At 36.3% G+C, this 25596-nt stretch overlaps 1 protein-coding gene across 4 annotated transcripts in view; it reads left to right on the top strand.

Annotated features, from left to right (window-relative positions):
• The first annotated feature begins 10738 nt into the window (after positions 1-10738).
• The window catches only part of LOC125678995 (uncharacterized), a 26189-nt gene continuing 11331 nt past the window's right edge, over positions 10739-25596 (top strand). For 2 of the 4 annotated variants that reach the window (XM_056157310.1, XM_048917846.2), the window contains exons 1-12: positions 12084-12211; positions 12426-12498; positions 12978-13100; positions 13504-15095; positions 16322-16449; positions 17353-17500; positions 17992-18129; positions 20042-20121; positions 20815-21187; positions 21884-22005; positions 22170-22306; positions 24299-24472. In XM_056157310.1, coding sequence (XP_056013285.1) covers positions 12470-12498; positions 12978-13100; positions 13504-15095; positions 16322-16449; positions 17353-17500; positions 17992-18129; positions 20042-20121; positions 20815-21187; positions 21884-22005; positions 22170-22306; positions 24299-24472 — 3044 coding nt within the window. In that variant the 5' untranslated portion in view covers positions 12084-12211; positions 12426-12469. Of the gene's footprint in view, positions 12499-12977; positions 13101-13503; positions 15096-16321; positions 16450-17352; positions 17501-17991; positions 18130-20041; positions 20122-20814; positions 21188-21883; positions 22006-22169; positions 22307-24298; positions 24473-25596 lie in introns of all 4 variants that reach the window. The other 2 variants (XM_056157309.1, XM_056157308.1) reach the window with 2 other exon arrangements.

Genomic DNA, 25596 nt, shown 5'->3' with positions numbered 1-25596 from the left:
GGGGGGGGGGGGGGGGGGGTTGCTATTTAACAATCCGACGACGAATCTTTAGAAGGTGTAGTTATTGCATATAATGTTGAAATATAAATTCTCCAATCCCTCTTTGGCACAGTAGGGTTTTTGTTAGATCCCGTGCCTTTTACTGGAAAGCTCATGACATTGCAAGTACCTGCATTTTTCAGTAAAATGCACACGATTAAATGGTTCTTTACTAGATTTCCAGTAACTCGACCGAATTGTATTTCATAACTTGGCAGTCGGGGGTTTGGACAATGCTACATTTATTCTGTTTTGTGTTTAACACCAAGTAGGCGTTTTCCTTGTGGGCTGCCTGAAGTGAGGAGTCTTACAATAACCACTTTGCTCAATGCAACCTCCATCGTGGATTGGGGTTAATGCTGTTGTCTGTTAACGGGATTACTGTTTTTTTAAAATTGTTTACCCACTTCAACCGAAAGTGTCGGGTCCTCTACAGAATGAGAACTTGTTGATTCAAGAGCCGCGTGGTTGGGCAGTTTTGCATAGTTTTGTCGGCTTTCGCGTAGTATTTTTTTGTTTTATGAATATTAATTTTAGTTTATCGGGCGGTAATCTTGACATGTGGGGCCCTGGTTTACGTCGTAACGAGTCTGGATAGCGCGATACCATCAATGATATGGAGACCTTGTCCAGGAAAGTGAAGATTGGGAAGAATGTGATAACGGAAGCTTAATAAGAGATATAGTCCCGAAATTATAGGGAAAGTTTGCCAAGTTAGATAGATGTAAAACAGAAATCACACTGGTGTGAAATAGTTATCAATCGTTTCTGAGACTGCGTTTGATAAAGGCTGGTTTCCCAAATTTTAATCTGATACGGACTTTTCTTCCTGATGAATGAAGTACAATAGCTGTCTTTTAACACTTCCTTGAAATCTATTTGCATAGTTCTGAACATCCTGTATCAGCAGTTTGATGTCACATTCAGAGTTTGCAACAACAAAAAATTGGGCCAACATAGTAATCGCTTAGATACAGTATATATATTATAAACTTATTCATAATTTATTACAATTGTAAATTATTTTACATTGTTGATGAAGACGTCTCACCTAGGGGGAAGTTATTGGTGTATACATTGTTAACATTTCTATCAATGCACCTGTTAAACTAGCTTTGTTCAAAGGAGAGGTGTTTTTTTGTTGTTGTTTTTTTTTGGGGGGGGGGGGTTTTGACGAACAAGGAAAATACTCAATTGACAATATTAACACATCTTGATAGTGTATTGAGGTGTAAACTACAATATATATATATAAAACACACATACACACCATATTATGGGCACGTATCATAATTGGCCGGATTAATATAAACGCCGTGTGCTGTGTGAGCTGTCCATCGATGCGTCATTAAAATGATTCACATGATGGAGAAAAAATAGTGCGCCGGTCGCGCATTGATATGAAGAGGATTTTCTTCCTGACTGTTTCATTCCTGCTCTCGCTTTTGTAGCTGTAGGACGTGTGTTATTCTTGTCGTCTCTGAGGACCAATTATATGTAAGTAAATTAATTACGTAGCTGCTGTTACGTACAACTTGTTCTACTCTTCCACACTTAGCAGCTGAAAGTCTTTAATTGGAAAGTGTTTTCCGCATATTCTTTATATTAAAACATTTTATCTTCTAAAAATATGCTGACCCTTTTTCTTGATTTAAATAGCAAGATGTGTAAGAGGGCAAACGCTTGAATGACTCCCTTTATATACATATTTATTTAAAAATCGGTGAAAACATTGAATGAAAACCGAGCGATTATTTTTTTTTATATAGCCGACAGCACACTGGGTGCGGTTATTGATCAACCTCTAGCGGTGAGAGACCGGCATTGGTATAATTATTTACAGGCGAAAATCTTTCCATATCTGGATTTGACTCCACTCTCGCATACCGAGCCCATCAAACCATCGGAGTCCTGTTCAATTGATATATTGTTAGGTCCTAGACAAGCATGCATAATTAATTTCCTTTGCTTTACTTTACAGTTTTTTATCCACCATGAGTGATAAACCAGACGTTAAAGAGGTCGAGACCTTCGACAAAACCAAACTCAAGAAAGTGGAAACACAAGAAAAGAACCCACTACCAACCAAAGAAAGTATGTACAATCTCTCTCTCTCTCTCTTTTCTCTCTCTCTCTCTCTCTCTCTCTCTCTCTCTCTCTCTCGTGATGCATGGTAACCAAATTTATTTTGGAACTGAGAAATGCTGATATCAGGAAACTTATCGGTTTTCTGATATTTTCAAACAGACTATCTTAACGGGGTGCCTATCAAAATCGGCCGGTCTCGCGAACCGCAATGCAGACGATAGAATTTGAATCGTCTGTACATCTGTCTAACAAAGTGCATAACGCTCATTGAGTCATCACACACTCCCAACAGATGCAGGCATAGTTCAGACAAAGAATTCACATCACTCGACAAAATTTGGTCACCCGTGCCATTTCTTAGAGTAATTTGGCGTGTAGCTGTGCAAAAAATTGATTTGAGTTAGAAATATGACCGGTGTAGTTAGGTTTACAGGGAAAAGTGTTGGTTTTTTTTTTTTTGGTTTTTTTTTAAATTATAAGGAAAATATATGAATATATACATCCCTGTTGGAGGGCGTGACCTCGATCGATATTTTCCCTGCGATAAGACTTGGCACTTGAACTCCCCCAGACCGGAGTTGACTAACGCAGTCAATGGCCGTATAAATATACAGAAAAATATGACTCAGCTGTGGAAAAAGTTCAATGCATGCATAAACATTACTATAAAATGTATCTTCATGTGAGGCTACAAATACGGCGACAGCAACAATGTTTTCAATTGTTTGATTTTCATCGATATTCGGTGTACTGTTACTTAGTGGGCGCTTTGTTCGATACAGAAGGTGTTTAATTATGGTCTGCTTGTGAAGGAAGTTTTCGCTGTAACAGGGAGGTGATATCAGACATCATTACGTAATCAAGGGGAATTACATAAAATAAAAACAACATTCCCAAATTGCACAAAATCGATTTAACTGTCTCTTGTCTGTCTGCTCCGATATCGTGGAACGTCGTGTATTTTGTAGTGATTTAGAAAATACGTTTCTTGTTGGGGGTTTTTTCCGTATGTGAATCTGATTTCGTTTTTTCTTTCTTTTCAGCCATTGAACAGGAGAAGAAAGCTTGAGTGCGTGGGTGAATGGAGCATATGTAGAGACTGTGCTTAAAGGACCTCAAAGGCCTCTATTTTTTGCTCATTTAGTTATTATTTGTAAAATGAATTCCATTTTCTTACGAATGTATATCAAGTGTGAAAGAACGCAGATGCTGAATGAATGAGGAAAACTGTTATGCCATCTTAAGTGTAATTTTTGTATATTGGGCCACAACCTTCATGCTGTTGTGTTTTGTAATATGTGAATTCGAATAAAGCGTTACTGTGCACCGTGGTCTGTAGCCACGGGGGCTTAGTAAGTAGACTCTGTGCTTTTTCTATCCGGGTTACACAAACAGCCTACAGAACCTCACGTGGCCTGATGGGATTAGTGTATTCGGTTGGTAGCTCGCATCCCGGACCAGGGTTACATACTTAGCGTATGTACTTACTTCTTCCTGTTGGGGAGAAGGTTGAGAATGCGAAGAGCATCAGGGCATGCTTTAAATATTTAGAATATTTCAGTAGCTAGAAGCACCTGGTGCAGTTGGAGGTAAAAACGCTCTACGTACAAGGAATTTGGGAGCATAATTACACAGGCCGTCTCGGTTGACGAATTTGTTATTCGCTGGCAACATCCGCTCATATTGCTGAGTATTAACCACAAGAGGAAATCGTAAAACTTGAGGCACATTTATCGTGAAATAATTCATTGAAGTTTACAATGTGGACTGTCCTTTCTTTATCTACAGTGTGTAAAACTTAAAGGACTTTCTAAACACTTGAAAACCGGCGAAGCGGTAGAGAAACGTTTCACCGCCTTGTAAAGTAACGCGCACTGATTTAGTTTGAAGTTGGTTACATGAATTATAATGATAGGGGGTAAATAATGTATATACTTGTATACACTGGAGCGTCCTTCAATAATTACATAATTATAACCATGACGACCTAATCAGACTAAAAATTATAAAACAACGAGAGACACCTATATATAATCAAAAGTAATACATGATTATTATAAAACAACGAGAGACACCTGTATATAATAAAAAGTAATAAATGATTATTGATGTATGTTGATTACATGAATATACATGTGACAAGTAAGAAATGTTTAATCGATTTGGACCGCCGCTGTGATCTAGAAAGAGAGCGTTCGCCCCGCATGCGGAAGATCGGGGTTCGAACCCCGTCCGTGACAGTTCCATCGCCAAACGCTCAGCATCAGGTGTGAATGTCACGGGCCCTCGGAGACGACCTTAAAAACGGATGTCCCGTATCACACACTGTAGGGACGGCACGCTAAAAAAAAAAAAAAAAACCTTAAGCGCCGAACAATATACAATACAATCGATGTGGACCCTCGATGTTTTTAACGAACAGCCAATGACATATACAGTATTTCTATCGTAGCTGTATTGATTACTTTAGTATTATAATGTTTTAAAGTATGCTGTTGAGGGCCTTTAATTGGTACAGTATACTTAGGATTGGTTGGTTGCACATGTGTATGGTTTAACGTCCCTCTCGAGAATTTTTCACTGAATATGGAGACGTCACCATTGCCGGTGAAGGGCTGCGAAATTTCGGCACTTACGGCCTTCGAGCAGGGAGGGATCTTTATAATATCGTGCCACACCTGCTGTGACACGAGCCTTCGGTTTTTCCGGTCTCAACCGAAGAATCGCCCCCATTTAATCGCCTCTTACGACAAGCAGGTGTAGCACGATAAAGATCCCTCCCTGCTCAAAGGCTGTAAGCGCCGAGCATAGGCCCAAAATTTGCAGCCCTTAACACAGGCAATGTTGATGTCTTCATATGAGTGAGAGGGACGTTAAACAATATACAACCAATGGTGTCCATTTGCAAGGTCTCGATTTATATTTAGCCCGATATTGAAAAATCCAAAGTTTAATTCAGCTCAAAGGCACATGGAGCAACGTGAACATATGACGTTCTTTTTCTTCTTCCAATATATTGAACATTTGTATTTCGGTCAATCAGAAAGCTTGGCATTATTCAATCATATAATGAAGAGAAATGTGAACTACAAAAGTCTTTGATAATGAGTACTACATGTAGAGGGAATTTTTGTTAATCAGTCTTTGGCTTCAAGTGGTAGATATCTTGTACCGTTTTCCTAGGCTCGGCGTATTCTAATTGATAACGAAGGGTCTATGCTTCAGGTAGTTAATCCGTCTTATAGTTCACTCGTAATTTTGTCCCAGTGTGGAATATTCTCGCGTATAGAAAGTTAACCGTAAATAAATTTTAAATGTAATGAAAACTTGTTCAAGAGTGAAATTCTTTTTTATATATAATGATCGTGCCCGACTTGCATGAATTGAAACGAAAGGCGGCATTCTCCGTAACCGAGCTCTGAATCGAGTGAAAGGCTGCATTCTTCGTAACCGAGCTGTGAATCGAGTGAAAACTTGATGCATGTAGTTTACGTCATATTAGCCGATTATTACTAAAACAGCTTTACAGTACATAATCAACACTGGCATATTAAAAATTACTACTAACAAATTAAAATACAACATCTTGCAATGTTCTGTTGTAATTTTTACATAGAATTTCCTTTGTTTATATAGAGGCAACGGCTGACACAATTTAAATATGAAAGTAAATTACTTTTCTTCCAATAATGTACACGGCTCCATCCGGAGCATACTGAGTCGTAATTCATTACATATAATTCGAATAATAATCCGGGTTGGAATAGGTACTCAGTACCCCTTGCTTGTCGTAAGAGGCAACTAAATGGGGCAGTCCTTCGGATGAGACCGGGAAAACCGAGGCCCCGTGTCACAGTAGGTGTGGCACGATATAAATCCCTCTCTGATCAAAGACCGTAAGCGCCATCATAGGCCTAAATTTTGCAGCCCTTCACCGGTAATGGTGACGTCTCTATGTGAAAGATTCTCGAGAGGGTCGTTAAACAATATACATTTGTACAATCAAGCGATTGGAGATCGCTCTTTTTCCTCTCTCGGATTTTAATTCTGAACCATGATTAAAACGCTGGAATGTTTTAACAATGAAGAAAAATTTTACTTTTTACATCCTAGTTGTCAGCTAATGTCCTTGTAGGTTCTTTATTTGGCAATCAAGGGAGTAAGTGACAAACGTGTGTGGTAATTAAGAAATACAACCAGCATTATGTTATATAATGCAGTATACTGGTGATAAGTGTCGAAGTTTGTGGTTAAAATATGAACCGTCTGAGAGTGTCTCCCGTCTAACCTCTATTATACAGTTGAACTGTAATGAGAACCAGACGTATGGAAAAATGTATCGAAAGTTCTTTCATTGTGGATCAGTTGGTTTACTGTGTAAGTTATAACCCAAATAACAACTGATATTATAGAACAGGAAGACTGACCCGTATTGTATTAGATATCGTACGCCACGTGTTCTCGCTGTGTAGATTTCTAGCCGTATACCACTGTTACGTTTTGTTTTGAATTTTTATTTTATTCATTGTTTATAAATGTCATGCACATGACCGCATCATTCACGTAAACTAATTCTATAGTATGGTTTGTTGCTGTCTGCGTGCTTGTCAACCGTCGCGTATCCGTGTCATAACACGCACATAAATTTAGATGTCTCAAAATCTTGACATTTCATAAGTATTGAAAAAGAGGTGTGTCTTGGCCGAAATTGTAGGTCATGGTGACCGAATTATGGAAAATACAAGTACAGTTGTTCATATGATATCACAATAACTCATGTCTAAATTTTAGCTAACCTGAGCTTTTTTCCACTAAAACACAAGATTAATGATGTCTTTTTGTATTAATTTAGCCTACAGAATCACAAGATCCGTCTCAGCGAAACTTGCTACTAAATACCTTGGGGTAATATTATAATGAAGGACCACCACACCTTTCAAAGGAGATAGTGACCATGGAAAAAGGAAGTAGATTAAGCAGAAATATTACCCCCTCCCCTGCTTATATTGTTTTAACTACTTCATACGAAGTATAAATATATATTCCTTATGAAGAAATAATTTTTATGATTGAATTATTTCTTTTAATAATTGTAGATATGTCAAATTAATTGGTCAGTTTATCCAGTTAAGTTTTCAAAGAAATCGCGACGTAAGTGATCCGTTTTTTCTGTCCACATTTATCTTCCCACATTTATCTTCCCACATTTACCTTATTCATTGGATAGCATTTTTCTATGATCTTTAAAGGATAAGAAAAGAAAGTGCAAATTGGCATATTGCACGAAAACAGAAAGCGTTGTTTTGGGATGAATTTCTACAAATCGATGATATAAATATAATTGATTCTCATAGTTTGTTATGGGTAAATGATTCACTATCGGATGATGTGAACGAAACCCTTTTTTTTTTACTTTGTACAAAACTTCATCAGAGTCTCATTAAGGTTTTGAATCAACAGTTTATCTTATTATAATATTTTACTTTATTTTATGTTTTGATGATTTATTACTGAGTTTGATCGATTTTTCCAATATCGGGCCAAATATAAATTGAGAACTGGCAAACAGACACCATTGGTTGTATTTTGTTTAACGTCCCACTCGAGAATTTTTCACTCATATGGAGACGTCACCATTGCCGGTGAAGGGCTGCAAAATTTAGGCATATGCTCGGCACTTACGGCCTTTGAGCAGGGAGAGATTTATATTGTGCCACACCTGCTGTGACACGGGGCCTCGGTTTTTGCGGTCTCATCCGAAGTACCGCCCCATTTAGTCGCCTCTTACGACAAGCAAGGGGTACTGGAGACCTCATCTTCGCTAGCCAAGGGTTTTCGGTTCACTCCGCTCGGGGAGCGGAGTGGACCGAAGACCCTTGGCTAGCGAAGATGTGGAGACCTATTCTAACCCGGATCCCCACGGGACTATAGTCTGGCGCATGCCTGACCCAATTTCCGCTACGCCTAATGTAGCGTAGCGGAAATTGGGTCAAGCATGCGCCAGACTAACGGGACTATTGAGTTTGTACAATATGTTTGGGTGACAATCTTTTGAAAATATCAAATATAATGTATAAATTGCATTGTATAATTGAGATGATTTTTAAGTTGTAAGAACTTGTATCCAATCCATTTGTATTATATATATATGTACAATAAAATATCATATGCAATACATTTGTTCAATTCAAACAGAAAACAATGCATTTGGGTACCTACAGTTTGTGTAGACAGACATGCTGCCATTTTTCTCGTCTGTCAAAAATAAATGAAGAAAAAAAAGTAATTTTTGGACATGAAACATCATATTTATCACACAATGTATGGATTTTTAAAATGATTTCAGTTTCACGGGTGTTTCATTTTCAACTTTTAAAATTAAGGGTTGAAACCACTATACACTGCCCTAAATCACGAATCTGTATCAGTTGTGATTGTTACGTGTGTAATAAAACTGAATGTATAGGTATTACGCACTGATAAGCATATAAACTAGCCTGATGGCCTTTTATTTGACAAATATGTTAATCAAGTAGAATTCCTCTTTAATGTGATTTTCTTTTAAAATTTTATTTAGAAAAAGTTTGTATACACCTACATAAATGAAGTTCACATTGAGAACTGGAGTAAATCAATATACGATACAGCAGAGTTTTTTTTTTTTAAATACATAGCCTCCTACGCAAATCAAAGACCGATTTTGATTTCTCATTTTAAAAATATGTCGATTGTTATTGTGCAAAGATTACATCTCATAGTGGGTGAATGACAGTGGTATAATGTAATTTTTAGCGTACTTTTTACGTGTAATTTGATAAGGGGTCACGCGGCAGTGGCCTGTACTCCTCTTCTTGTTTCAGGTATTTTCGGAGGGTGGTGGTCCGATGTAATTTACACTGCGTATAACCATACCTCGTATGTATATTGCATTTGTGTACTGAGACTTACAGTAGCTTATTCATTCGCCGATAGTTTGTTATCGGACCCCCCGATCTTCTTCCAAGGGCTGTTCATCTTCACAAGTCAAGGGTTATTGATTCGTTACCTCGCACTAACTAGTCAAGGGTTATTGATTCGTTACCTCGCACTAACTAGTTAGTGCGAGGTAACGAATCAATAACCCTTGACTTGTGAAGATGAGGGCTGTTTGACTTTATGTTTTATTCAAGGTTGTTCAGGCATTTTTTTTTTTTTTTTAAAAGTGGATGTATACAGTAATTAGTTACATGCGAAATGGGACTTTCGTATTCGCATGCCTGTAATACGTCCCAGAGAACTAAAGCCGAGCTGTCTCAGGAGCAGTGCCTCGTGGTTTATATTTGTCTATAATTTTTGTAATTTCATAACTAATAAATAAAACGATTGAATAAAAAAAACTGTGCAACATGAAAATTAAATGGGCAAGGAGTTTCAAATCATGTCGCAGTGGAAATTGTGATACTTTGATAAATTCACATTTCAAATGTTTTTGCCATTGATATCTTTGCCAATATGTAATGATAGCCATTTCCCCATGAATGCAATACAAATTCGCTAACGTGCTTCATGAAAAGTGTGCTAGGGTGAAGCGCTGTAGTTCATGCCCTCATTTATTATTTTTCAAATGAAATTCATTTTAGCTCACCTGAGCCAAAGGCTCGCGTGAGCTTTTCTGATCAAAATTTGTTCGTCGGCGTAAACTTCTCACATTTTCATTTTCCTCTCCAGAACCAATAGGCTAATTTCAACCAAACATGGCACAAAGTATTCTTGGGTGAAAGGGATTCAAGTCTCTTCAAATAAAGGGCCATGCCCCTTCAAAAGGGGAGATAATCACAAAAAATTGCAAATTTAAGGTGGGACCATTTAAAATTCTTCCTCTATGAACCACCGGGCCAGAAAAGCTGAAATTTACATGAAAGCTTCCTGACATGGTGGAGATTCAAGTTTGTTAAAAACATGACCCCTAGGGTAGGATAAGGTCACAATAGGGGATCCAATATTACATGCGAATATATAGGGGGAATCTTCAAGACCCACCAGGCCATATGAGTAGAGATTTAAGTGAAAGCTTCATAATTTAGAGTAGATATGAATTTGTTCAGATCATGGACCCCGAGAGTAGGGTGGCGCCACATAAGGGGGTCAAAGTTTTATATGCTGATATATAAGAAAATCTTCATCTCCAGAACCACTGGGCCAATTTCAATCAAACCTGGAACAAACCATCCTTAAAAGAAGGGGGTTCAAGTTTGTTCAAATGAAGGGCCATGCCCCTTCAAAGGGGAGATAATCACAAAAATGCAAAAATAGGGTGGGGTCATTTAAAAATTTCTTCTCATTAACCACTGGGCCAGAAGAGCTGGCGTTTACATGAAAGCATCCTGAAAAAGTGGAGATTCAAGTTTATAGAAATCATGACACCTGGGGTTAGGAAGGGACCTATTCTATATAAAAATCTGCGTCTATAACGAACACGGATACAGTGAATTTACGGATATAACGAAGTAAATTTCTATTCCCCCTGAATTAAAAATGAACATATATATCACCTTTTATAACGAATTTTTTTTCATTTTAAACTTGTGATTTGTAACAATCGCTTTCCACTGCCATAAAGGACCCATGCACAATTATTACGAAATTTCTGTTTGTATTTTTCAAAAGAAGTTGTTAACGCAAAACAATACTTACACATACGTTTAGCAAATATATTGTCGGTATTGTTTACTATTCTCGTTAATTAAATTTGAAGTTTGATTGCATTTAATTTATCGTACACTCCTTAATTTGTGTAAAGCAACAAGTAAATGACAACTGCGATAAACTGTTTGTATGTATTGCACATAATTTTGTTGACATTTTTCTTCGACATGTTCTTGCGTGACTTAATAATCCATCAAGAAAATTTATCATATATAAATCAGTGTGTATAGTTCTTGTATAAAAATATTTCTTCTCGAAAATACATAGGCTTAATTTCTCTTAGAGACAATACAAACGCAAGTACATCGATTGCTGCTTTCTTATACAAATGATATACTGTACATGTAGAACAAATCAGTTTTATAAGGAATTCGTTATATTTGAATTATGAATTCGCTAAAAGTGTATAACGAATTACGCTTATAGCTCAAATGAGCGATGTGGCCCATGGGTCTCTTGTTTATATTTACATGTTACTTATATCTCTTTGGGAATTTCTAATCGTACTATATATTTATCAAGATTCATACGTACACTGTTCACATTCATGAGGAAATGGTTATCATTTCAGATATCGAAGGCAAAAATATTAGGAATGTGAATATTTCCAGATGAGCGCGTCACAGACTAAGAAATTCCGCTCAGGGAATCTCACGCTCCAGCGCGTGTATAAGTCAACGAAAGGAGATTTAACAATGTTGAATGATTTATAAATTAAGATAACTGTTTATTCTATTATATATTTTCATAAAGAGAAAGTTTGTGTAACTTTTAATCATGCGATTTGATGAAAATGCAATCGCCTCTAAAATATGCTCTTTCTACTGACTTCAATATAAAATTCAAGATAAAATAAATCAAGCAGTAATCAAAATTTTGTAAATTCCAAGGTAATTTTTAGATACGAAATATAATCGTTAAATTATACATTGAATTCCCCAAAGTACGTTTTAAATTGCGGAGGAAAGATCAGTGATGTGTGTGTAGCTTGTGTGATTGAAATTATATCAGATATCATAATTTGTATAGGATTTCAGTAACCCTGTCATGTAGATGTTCATGAGTAGCTGCAGAACTGTTGCTCTCTGGGTAAATACTGGGACCGATCAGAGAGCTAGTTCCGCAGCTAAGATATGAGAGAACTTGTAATATGTTTAACATATAGAAGATCATCATTTAACTTGTATTAACTATTTATAAGGATGATAAAAGTTATTTTGTCTATTTGAGATAACCATACGATATGCAATTTACATACGAATATTCTCGAAACGACTTAATGATACCGAATGCAAAAACAGAAGAGTTCCACAACAACGTAAACAACTTGCCAGCACTTGTTTGTTGCATATTTTGAGGATAAAATTTATGGTATTCCAGTATGCATAGCCCAGTAAAGGTATTGTTAATACATGCTTACATTAGAATTTTAACAGAATATTTATTTGGTAGTTTAAGAAAGCAGAACCCGTGGAAACCTGAGTTAATATCCATTTCGAATTTACTCGAAGAGCTTCTTCAGCCAATCGTACTTGGCACACGAATTAAATCACAAAATCTGAGCATGTATTTTTAAAGTTATATATATATGATAGTGGTTTTGTAATTCACAGAGTAAGACAGAACCAAGCCTCATAAATAACACAAGCAAATTACGATGACATCCAAAACCAAAGACGACAAACAGTATGTATAATAGTGTGTTATTTGTCACAGTCAGGGGAAAATGTATGTCCAGCAGTTAACAATGTTGAAAATGGAAAATATCTGTATTCAAATTAATGAAAAATATTCAGATTAATGGAAAGCATGAAATAATCTATCTTCATTTGCTACTGTCAGGTAGATTTACGTACACATAATTAAAAGCTAGAATACCCTGTGTCTCACAATGATTAAACAGGAACCATATACAAATACTACATTTTTAACTATACAATATTGTCTCTAGGCAAATGCAAAAAAAAAATTCACAATTAGTGTTACTTGTGCACAGCTAGGTTGACCAACAAGGGTTAATTAGCATGCTGCAAGGGTTAATTAGCATGCTGCAAGGGTTAATTATCATGCTGCAAGGGTTAATTATCATGCTGCAAGGGTTAATTATCATGCATGCAAATTGTAGTGGCTTGACAAATGTTGTAAAGAAACGTTCTGTAATGCAGTTTGCAGTTGCTGCGTAAAGAGAGTAAGAAGCTGTACAGTGATGTGGAGGATCTGGAGAATGCCCTGATACTACATAACAGATTCCAAGAGAGTGAAGAAACTAGCATCAGAGGAATTATCAGGTAAATTAAAAAATATAGCCTTCTTGTCGTTCATGATGATGAGCTCACCTTAAAATTTATTGATGAATTTGTGATAAGCGATTATAAAGACTTGTACATCTGACAATGAAAAATACAGAATTTAGGAAAAGAAGAATAGCTTTGAAAGGAAATCTGTACATAAATGTGATACTGTAAAGCAACTTTTATTAGCGACTACTTTATTTCGTGATTTACCTGTAGTAAACTGGTTCGCAGGGAGTAATTTTTGTGATCGAGCCTTTTTCAAGCCTATGACAGACATTGAAGGATTGATTCGTGACGAGAAATATTCGCAATGATGAGGTTCTCGGGAATCTCGCAAAATTTTCTCGCACGTGAATACAAGTTGGTTTACAGTATGTTGTGGTTATTCCTTTGCTAGGAAAGAAGTAGGAGGATCAAGATGGGAGCATGGTGGTGTTGGAAAAATGAACAGTTATAGAGGAGCAAAAGACCTCAATAAAGGAAACTCAGAGCAGAGGAAGGCTGGAGCCCAGAATGCCAAAAAGGGAGGCAGGTCACAGCCCCTACAGAGAGGAAACAGTGATAAAAACCTAGGTATTGAAAGTAAGCAGTTAGGTGTCACTCATAAAACATCAGACGAAAGTCTACCATCACAGAATGGCGTCAAACCGAGAGACAAAGACCAAATTCTGGCGGACACTAAAGAAAAGGGCAACAAAAAGCTGCAGAGGGAGCACAGAGAGACGGCTATTGTTCCAGATTCATCTTCTGTGGACAAAATGTCAGTGATGAAAGCCAAGGTGATAGAGAAGGCAAGCTCTAAAGTCATCTGGAGGAAAAAGGGCACAAAGACAGATACTTCTGACAGTGAATCTAAGTTTGATGTTACACACACTGACACATTATCCAAAGCTGAAGTGAAGAAGAATGCAGGAGATCGTAAATTTGATGTTGTGGCTGGTAATGTTGGCGAAAAAGCTCCAAGTAAAGATATAAAAAGCAGAGACTTGATAGCTCAGAAAGGAAATGTAAAACCATCAAGAGAGTTACAAACTGAAATCAAGAAGGAATCACCTAAACAAACCAACAGGATTGATCCCGAACTGTTCAAAACAAGAAGCAAGTCTACTCCAGAAACTTCCAATGTGCAACTGACTGAATCTTTCAGCAACAACTTAAATTCCAATTCTGCATATTCAAATTCTAGTCAAAATTCACAAAGTGGCGTACATACGAGGGAAAAAGACAGTAATTCAAGTCATTCAAAAGTGAAATGTGACCCCAGTGTTCATTTGTGGTTAAGGAGGCTAGCCCTTCTGGAGGAAGACAAATATATTGACATGTTTGCAAGAAATGAAATTGACATAAGTGTATTAGTTACATTGGATGAGAAACAACTGGAGAAGATGGGTGTTTTGGCACTAGGGGCAATGAAGAAACTTTTAGCTGGAATTGAAGAATTAAAACAGCAAGAAAAGAAATATAAAGTATCACTACATGCTAACACTGAGAAATCTAGTCCCAATACAATCGTCACTGACAGTGTTCAGAGCAGGGCATCAAATAAATCTGTAAAAAATGATGGTGACTTAAAAACTAACAAAAGTGTAGAGGGTTTAAGTATAAAAGACTCTGTGAAGCCTGTACCTTCTGATAATTCCACAGACAGCAAAGACAATTCACAGGAGCAGGTATCCATAAAACTCGGTGCCTCAGTGAAGAGATCCAACAACATGAGGCCACAATCTGATGCTAAATCTTCCTCTCAGCAAACTTCTGGAAGCGAATCTCAAAAGGGATCACAGAACAATGATAAAACCAGTTCAAGACCAAAAGACAGTGTATCAACCAGGTCAAAACCCAGCAAAGGGGTTCTCATCGCCGAAAGACCTCAGAGTGCCAAAGTCAAAAATAAAAAAACAAAATCAGGACCAAACCTTCCCAGGGCAAAGTCTGCAGACCTGTCTAACAAAAGGGCAACAGAATTAGCGAATAAAAAGGCAGAGGAAGGTATGGTTATTTGGATTGTGTATTGTTTAATGTCCCTCTTTAGAATATTTCACTTATATGGATGTAGAGACGTCCCCATTGCCGGTGAAGGGTAGTAAAATTTAGGCTTATGCTCAGCGCTTACAGCCTTTGAGCAGAGCTTTATTGTGTCACACCTGCTGTGACACGAGGCCTCAGTTTTTGCGGTCTCATCCGAAGGACCATATAAAAATTTATGATTAGTATACATGTGGGATAAGTAATTTCATCCACAGTGTTTAATATTTCTGTCAGGGATGAGGCTTGTCAAGCCCCTGATCAAAATATTTAACACCGAGGGTAAAATTTTCCTCCTTCCACTTAAAACTCATGATGGATTATCTTTTTTTTTTTTTAGATTACTTGTGAATCATATTGATTAATTTGAAAAATGGCAAATGAAATAGAATTTTTTATTTAATATAAAATTGAGAAATAAATTCAACAATCAGAAAGAGCATCCCCAAAAATGATTCACACTTAGAAAATAAAAAGTTATGATATCAATTAGACATTGACATAGCTATGCTGTGTAAAATATTTTAAAATGTACGACGTTGTAGTGAGTGATGTTGCAGCTGTATAATTTAGGCCGATCTCTCTCAATAGATAATAATTTGTCATTAGTACAAGTTGGGATTGGGAAATTCCACCAAAGGGACAAGACTTGCAGTCTAGGACGAAGCTTTGCTGAGTTCTAGACAGTGAATCTTGTTCCCAAGGTGGAATTTCCTGATCTTTCACAAGTAAAAACTTAGGGGTTATTTTCATTTTATCCACAGTGCATTCATTCAGGATCTTAAAGAAAATTCAAAATCATCAAAATTAAATGTAAAATGCAATAAAACAGAGCATACCCGAAAATGGTTTACAATTTATGTGTAAGCCAAAGAGACTAATTATCTGAAAAGTTACATCAAATCGAGATTTGAAGAAAACAGTGCAGAATATTTTAAGTACACCATGTAAATCATACAGAATATATGACTCATAATCAGTGAGACAGAAAAATCCTACGTGGTGTTTTGCATCGAAGAAATCGGTTTTGCATCGAAGAAATCGGTTTTGCATGCAGGGTAACATGCAAGAATCATGTCATAAAAAAATCTTACATAGGTAGTAATTGGAGAAAAACAATGACTATAGCCATGTATTGAATGTATCGAAGTTAACATTAAGCTTACCGTTTCTTTTATTTGAATTAATAGGCATCAAAGCAGCCATGAAAAGAAGAAAATACAAACAGGAGGCCCCAGAGGAGAGATTGCTGAAGGAACAGAAAAAGTCCAGCAGGGATGAAATGGCTGCCAGGCACATAAAGAGGGAGAAGAAAAGGGTACGATTTATATCTGTATTTATTATACCTCCTCTGAGTTTATTCCATATAAAAGTAATACGATAAAACTGCCTATTTATCTGAAAATGCACTATTTTTCCCTATCTGAAGAGAACTCCCTGCAAAATTTGTGGTACTCCCTGAGACTACTCCCTCATTAATATTCATTGATATTTCTAACCAATCAAAATGCTTGGTAGGTGGAGCATTCCAAGAATTGTGATCTGGGACATAATGTTATTAGCAGACAATCATTGTAATGATGGCAGAAGGGAGGTTTGATATAAGAACTACAGTCGAATATTGATAATACCAGTAAATCAAGTCTTAACATCAAATCACTGATTAAGATAACGAAAAATCTACTTGAAACTTATTTGAGTGAGCAAAATGTAATATGTGTGAAGGATTTGGCCAGTGTTAAAATAATGTCTGATAAATAATCTCTTGTTTGTTTTGGTATAATAAAACAGTTAATCACATTGTGTAACTGTACAATATAAACCATGTAAACCACAAAATACCCCTTACTGATCTCCCAGAAAGAGAGAGAGAAAGCAAGAGAGAAAGAGAGAAAGAGAGAGAGAGAGAGAGAGAGAGAGAGAGAGAGAGAGGGTCTATAATATATACCATGTAAACCACAAAATACCCCTTAATGATCTCCCAGAGAGAGAAAGAGAAAGCAAGAGAGAGAGAGAAAGCAAGAGAGAGAGGGGGAGTCTATAATATATACCATGTAAACCAGGAAATACCAACTTACTGATCTCTTAGAAAAAGCAAGAGAGAGAGAGAGAAAGGGGGGGGGGGGAGAGAGAGAGAGATGCTGCCTGAGGATCCCTGTAAGCACTACTGAGGTTTTGCTGATTTAGTAAATTCAAAATTGTGAAGAAAATCTTTCTCTAGAGGGAAGAATCAATGGAGAGAAAGCAACAGGAAGAAACGGATAGACAGATCCGGGAGATGGAGACATCAGAGGAAGAGAGTGAGGAGGACACATTAGAGGAACTGGTCAAGGTCATCAACTATAACAATACAGTCAGGTCAACTCCAAGTAAGTATCAACTATAGCAACACAGTCAGGTCAACTCCAAGTGAGTATCAACTATAGCAATGCAGGTCACCAAGTAAGTAATCAATTATAGCAATGCAGGTCAACTCCAAGTAATTAATCAACTATAGCAATGCAGGTCAACTCCAAGTAATTAATCAACTATAGCAATGCAGGTCAACTCCAAGTAAGTAATCAACTATAGCAACACAGGTCAACTCCAATTAAGTTATCAACTATAGCAACACAGGTCAACTCCAAGTAAGTATCAACTATAGCAACACAAGTCAACTCCAAGTAATTAATCAACTATAGCAACACAGGTCAACTCCAAGTAAGCAATCAACTATAGCAACACAGGTCAACTCCAAGTAAGTAATCAACTATAGCCTAGTCAACTCCAAGTAAGCAAATACTTTGAATTTATACATAACTTTTCTCTGTTTAGAGATTTTTATGGGAATAATTATGAAATATGTTCATGTATATTTCAGCAGTGGAAGAAACTACGCACACACCATCTGCTCTCCCCCCAAGACGGCCCCTGTATCGTCCAAACCCTTCAAAACCCCCGCTCAGACAAAGTATGGCTGTTCCGGTCAGTTCACGCCATCTTCATCATGAAAGCCTAGGTAAGAAGCATCAGTGCATGGATTACATACAGTTCTAGCTTTTCTGATCTGTGATATCAACATAAAACAAAATCTTAAATTTCTAGTGTACACAAATATTTCAAAGATGTAAACTGTTTTGCAGATATTCTAGCAATGAGCAAATTCTGTGGGTATCTTTATCATCCATTGATTACAATACAATGGAGCCTCGGTAATCCGGACGCCATTAATCCGGACGCTTCACCTTCCGGACGATTTTTCTAGGGAACAGAATTTTTATACATTATTTTGCATCATTAATCCGGAAATTCGCGTTCCGGATCCAGACGGCCACTTTTTACTACAAAACGTTATAATGCAATGAAAATTGTACCGTTAATCCAGACGGTAATTATGTTTAGGGAAGGTCTGTGTCGGACAATTTTAGCAAGGCGTAAATTATAAAGAAAACAAGCCAAACTGTCTAATTGAAGCGATTACTTGTACCCTCCCTGTCAACACCTCCCTCCAATTAGGTGGTGTGTGATGATAAGTCCGTTAGATAGCACGTGCCGATCGAGACATTGTATTGCCAATTTTCGCACATAAGATTTTTATTGCGTGTAGTGTTGAAATTTGTAAATAAATCTGTAGCATATTATTTTATAGTCTTGATCAATACCCTAATAGTATTAATAAATTAAACATCATGACGTAATGATATTTTTTAAACTGCTACACATATCAGTTGTACTGATTCGTAAATTGATATCGGCTTATTCAAATCTAAAGAGTGTAGATTATACTTCTAGATTTGGATTTTATATTGTTGATTGGCATGAAATATACATGTATGTTCATGCACATGTATATGTAGTAAGTTTTTAATGTTTAGAATGTCACGCATGTAGAATGTACCTGTGTACGATTGATTCTTCTTACGATGTTGTAGAGCTTTATTGCTTTCAAATTTTTAAACTCTGGGTAGAAGTGAGAAAATTACAATTTTAAGGAAAATTACAATTAAATTCTGTATGTACCTGTAATGTTAGTTTCACCCGAGTTTTGTTCCGTTATTATCGCATCATGAAAATAATAGGTGCGCGTGACTAGATCAAAGCAGTAGTAGGTCTTGATATTACGAGCTTAAATGATTTTGTTCTCCCGATATTGTCTTGGATAATTATAGAATAAGAAATATAAACTCTGGTAGATTGAATTTTGGTTAAAGAATGTTGTCAACTGACATGATAATCACGAAATTCTTATATCAACTTTGGACGATGAAGATTGTTTTAACAGACCGCCGAACCCATGAATCGTGACAGATGGAAATTACCGGCCTCTTTAAGAAGTAAAAGTGTTATGAAATGTTTGAAGTGTAAATGATCATGTTAGTTACTTATGATTTATTTACTTATAGTTACATAAAGTGCTTCATTATTTGTTTTAGTGCATACGGTACACAGTTTTGTATATTTATTTGTAGGGATCATATGTATGTACAATGTAAGCACAGGCAAATACACTGAACACGTACATTAAATTTTAGTGCTTTGAAATACATGTAAATGTTAACATTATTATAATATTTTTTTACTAATGCAAATGGTGAAATCCAATGATAGAATGTGTTTAATTCACTATGCATCAATAAAGTAGGCACATATCGGTTACTTGTGCAAAGCTAGAAAATATGCAATTCAATTATCCGGACGCTTCATTTATCCAGACGAACCAAAGTGTCCGGATTAACGAGGCTCCACTGTATCTAGATAGATAATGGAGAGAAATTGTTAAAATTTCCTAGACACATTAAAGAATTTCCTCTACAATTTTAAAATTTAAATGATTGGTAGTATTATTACTACTCTGTCATTGTTAAATATTGTATTTCACATCTAAGTGTGCGACTTGATGAAATGCACGACTTTATCTGATTTGTTTACAGGTCTCGTTTCCAACAGGGTAATGTCCAGTAGACATTCTTACAGCTCCAGGACTAACACGGTCAAGGACATCGAAAAACAGGTGGGACCAAGAGGCAGACATTCAAATCATAGTCATGAATAAATCACTTGTATTTCACAAAACTTTTATTTCTGTAATCCTCCCTCGTAGAATTTGCCAGGGAAACAATTTTCACGAACATTCAATTTGTTAATTTGTTATGTACACAAAATTATACACAAGACCCTTATTTTTGCATCAAGAGAATTCCAGGAATTAAAATGGATATAAGATTGTCACAAATAAAAGTTATTTACAGTGTACTGTCTTTATAAATATTGAGAGTGAATTTGGATCTACTCTGAAAAATCAGAATGTATCTCAGACAAGGTGTAGATCCTGGGGCATAACATCAACGGTAGCACAAATGCCCGGGCCTACACATAACGGTAGCACAAATGCCCGAGCCTATACATAACGGTAGCACAAATGCCCGGGCCTACACATAACGGTAGCACAAAAGCCCTGGCCTACACATAATTTCCCCCCAAAAAAGTCTTAATGAATATGAAGATAAAACAGCCATCTTCACAATGCTTAAATCCATTTTCCTCAAGGGGGCTTTGTCCCCCTGGACCCCCTACCAGGGCCCTGCCCTCAGACCCCTTGCCACTTAGTGCCTACACATCCATTTATCATTTGTTATGCCCCTGACATCATATGATAGACCCGTTCTTTATAAATGAACTGGATGAATATTTCATTTGTTGACAGATTGACACTCTGACAAAGAAAGCCATGGCTGGGGACACAGTTACCATGGATTTAGTAAAAGATCTTCAGAAACGTCTTGATGAATTAGAAACTCAAATCAGAAGCCCAGTGGACAGCGTATTCCCTAGGAGTCAGAGATCAAAGAGCAGAAATGTGGGTCAGGGTGGTGGAGATAATGTGGATGGAGGTCAAATGTCAAGGACACAAACTGGGTCTCTGAGTAAAGGAGACCATTTTGAGGAACTAAAGCAAGAAAGGAAACAGCACCGTAACGAGCTCAGACAGCTAAAATCAGAACTGAGTCGAATGAGACACAATGATCCGATTCGCTCTGTGGAGATCAGCATAAAGGATCTAGAATACGATGAGTCCGGTAATTCCTTATTTGTCACGAGACGTACCTGTAATTTCACAAGCTGTGTTTATCCATATTAATTATAAATTTTACTACAATGTATTAAGTTTATTTCATTAGTATTCATTATTCAAGGAAAGAATCATGAAATTACATTCTTAAAATCTGATGCAGCAAATTGATATCAAGGAAATATATGATTGTACATTATATTTGCATAATATTTAGAATATTCTACAGAGTGACTCCTAGCTATACTGCACTATAAGTGATTATAAAGATGTCTATTTCTATAATAGATGGCAATGTTCTGAAGTAAACATGATAAGAGAGTCTAATTGGATCCTCAAAAACGAGAAATTTCAAGTGAAATCTTCCGAGATATTCATATGTATATTTATCAAACTTTAGTGCTTTTGTGACAAAGCTAAAATAATATATATCACACATTTGGAGCCATTTCTTGTAATTTGCCATCTAAAATGAAGAGTTCTATTGGCTGTCGTCAATTGTTTTCCTTGATTTAAAAAAAAAAAACAACAACTGAAAATGTCATTTCAAGTGTTTGTTCTTTCTTTATTTCAAAATAGTTTTATCAATGAGGCATCTTTGAGTGATACCTTTGTTGTTACAGTTCATGGAGTCATTCTGCAAGAGAGAAAACAGTACTAAAATATTCACTTTTTCATTGAGATTTTCCTGCACATTTTGTAGATGTGATGGGAGAAGGATCCTTTTCCATGGTGTACCACGGTCTGTATCAGGGCTCCGATGTCGCCATAAAGCAGTTAAAACTTCCTCTCTCCCCGCACGACCGCAACTACTTCGCAGCAGAGGTAACCAAAAATAATCATTGAAAATTAGTATAAAAAAATCAATAAGAACATGTCAACAAAAAACGGATTTCATAGAATGTGAATTTCAGCCTGAGTGAATCTATGAAAGAAATGGCTCTTTGTTGGTTGAACCAGAGTAGATGAGACATTATTTCCTTTGGCAGGTGAATCTTTTGAAAGATCTGCGACATCCTCGAGTGGTGCTGCTAATGGGAGTGTGCACCTCCGAACGCCTCCCACTAATGGTTCTGGAGTACATGGCTAAAGGAACGCTGCACCAGAGACTACACGACACAATCAGGTGAGTTGTTATAACCAGGTAAATTGTTAGTTATTATAACCAGGTGAGTTATTATAACTAGGTGAGTGTTATAACCAGGTGAATTGTTAGTTATTAAAACCAGGTGAGTTGTTAGTTATTATAACCAGGTGAGTGTTATAACCAGGTGAGTTGTTAGTTATTATAACCAGGTGAGTTATTATAACCAGGTGAGTTGTTAGTTATTATAACCAGGTGAGTGTTATAACCGGGTGAGTTGTTAGTTATTATAACCAGGTGAGTTGTTAGTTATTATAACCAGGTGAGTTGTTAGTTATTATAACCAGGTGAGTTGTTATAACCAGGTGAGTGTTATAACCAGGTGAATTGTTAGTTATTATAACCAGGTAAGTGTTATAACCAGGTGAGTGTTATAACCAGGTGAGTTGTTAGTTATTATAACCAGGTGAGTTGTTAGTTATTATAACCAGGTGAGTTGTTATAACCAGGTAAGTGTTATAACCAGGTGAGTTGTTAGTTATTATAACCAGGTGAGTTGTTAGTTATTATAACCAGGTGAGTGTTATAACCAGGTGAATTGTTAGTTATTATAACCAGGTGAGTTGTTAGTTATTATAACCATGTGAGTGTTATAACCAGGTGAATTGTTAGTTATTATAACCAGGTGAGTTATTATAACCAGGTAAGTTATTATAACCAGGTGAGTGTTATAACCAGGTGAATTGTTAGTTATTATAACCAGGTGAGTTGTTAGTTATTATAACCAGGTGAGTTGTTATAACCAGGTGAATTGTTAGTTATTATAACCAGGTGAGTTATTATAACCAGGTGAGTGTTATAACCAGGTGAATTGTTAGTTATTATAACCAGGTAAGTTATTATAACCAGGTGAGTGTTATAACCAGGTGAATTGTTAGTTATTATAACCAGGTGAGCTGTTATAACCAGGTGAATTGTTAGTTATTATAACCAGGTGAGTTGTTAGTTATTATAACCAGGTGAGTTGTTATAACCAGGTGAATTGTTAGTTATTATAACCAGGTGAGTTATTATAACCAGGTGAGTGTTATAACCAGGTGAATTGTTAGTTATTATAACCAGGTAAGTTATTATAACCAGGTGAGTGTTATAACCAGGTGAATTGTTAGTTATTACCAGGTAAGTTATTATAACCAGGTGAGTGTTATAACCAGGTGAATTGTTAGTTATTATAACCAGGTGAGTTGTTATAACCAGGTGAATTGTTAGTTATTATAACCAGATGAGCTGTTATAACCAGGTGAATTGTTAGTTATTATAACCAGGTGAGCTGTTATAACCAGGTGAATTGTTAGTTATTATAACCAGGTGAATTGTTAGTTATTATAACCAGGTGAGTTGTTATAACAAGGTGAATTGTTAGTTATTATAACCAGGTGAGTTATTATAACTAGGTGAGTGTTATAACCAGGTAAATTGTTAGTTATTATAACCAGGTGAGTTGTTACAAAAATGTGACTTGTGAGTTTTTACAACCAGGCGAGTTGAGCTTTTTTTTTTTACGAAAATGTGAGTTGATAAAACCAGGTGAAAATAAGATTTTAATTATCATTGGTCAGTAGGTAGGGAAAGTATATATATTTTTAAAATTAGGCAATTTTGACTTGTGGGATGTCAAGTAGAAAGAATATTTGGGGGCCAAGAGATGTAAAGACAATTAGTGGACACTGGATAGAAATCTGATAGGAAATATTTCTGCATATCATATACATGTATATAGTTATAGAATCATTAAGATATTTTGATATGATAATATTTCATTGAAATTTGATCAATGCATAGCAATATTGTTTTTGATTAAATGGCAAATATATGTCACAAAGGGTGAATTTTCTTTATTTTGATGTCATAATTTTTATGTCATTTTTGTGGGATCTCCCTGTTTCAAATTTAACTAAAACAATGTGTAAATCTCAAAATGACCCAGTTCTCATGTTGAGGAGATTTAACTGATGTGGACGATTTCTTCTTTAGCCCCTCGCTGGACCACGCCGAGTTCTTTCGATATGCCCATGATATTGCTCTGGGTATGAACTATCTTCACCAACACAAGCCCACTGTCCTACACCTGGACCTGAAGTCTATGAATGTTCTATTGTGTGCAGACAACAGAGCCAAGATAGCAGATTTTGGATTCTCAAAATTCAGGTAATTCTAAAATACTTCTGTTGACTAATAGCATCACTGATAGCGGACATGTCTCCTCAGATTGAAGTTTTGATGTTTAATGCATTTCATCAAAGGTGTTTCCCAATGTTATTTAAGTACTCCCAATATACTGCAAGCTGGAAATAGAGAAGAGGTTTTTATTATAGAGTGGTCTGCCCCTGATTCACATTTTTATAGTGTTGTTATTTAAATGACTAGGGGGTATATACTCTGGTAGTCCAGAGGTATTACCAGACGGAGATCAGCAATGACAGAGAATCTACTGTAAACTTCACACTTCTTTTATCTTCTACTCCGCATAATTTTCAATTTTCAAAGTCCCCCCCTCCCCCCCCCCCCCCCCCAAAAAAAACCAGTACGGATATCACATCTTTTATTTTGGTTGTATCATTTCATTCAATTTAGTACTTGCCAAAAACACCCAAAACAGTTTCAATACTGGACCTTGTTAAAATTATGCTGAATTTACTAATAAACATTTTTTTGATGAAAAATCATTTCTCATCTAAACAGTTGTAAAAGAGCTAATGTTTACAAACTGATGGTTTTTGTGCATGTATTTGATTGGATACATAGTCAACATGTTGTTCACTGGATACATAGTCAACATGTAGTTCATTGGATACATAGTCAACATGTTGCTGTTTGCACATTGTATGTACATGTTGATTGGGTACATTGTACACATGTTGATTGGGTACATTGTACACATGTTGATTGGGTACATTGTATGTACATGTTGATTGGGTACATTGTATGTACATGTTGATTGGGTACATTGTACGTACATGTTGATTGGGTACATTTTATGTACATGTTGATTGGGTACATTGTACGTACATGTTGATTGGGTACATTTTATGTACATGTTGATTGGGTACATTGTATGTACATGTTGATTGGGTACATTGTACATTCATGTTGATTGGGTACATTGTACATATATGTTGATTGGGTACATTGTACGTATATGTTGATTGGGTACATTTTATGTACATGTTGATTGGGTACATTGTACGTATATGTTGATTGGGTACATTTTATGTACATGTTGATAGGGTACATTGTACACATGTTGATTGGGTACATTTTATGTACATGTT

The sequence above is a fragment of the Ostrea edulis genome, chromosome 2 (assembly GCF_947568905.1).
Source record: "Ostrea edulis chromosome 2, xbOstEdul1.1, whole genome shotgun sequence".
Classification (NCBI taxonomy): Eukaryota; Metazoa; Mollusca; class Bivalvia; order Ostreida; family Ostreidae; genus Ostrea; species Ostrea edulis.
This window is presented reverse-complemented; position numbering and strand designations above follow the sequence as displayed.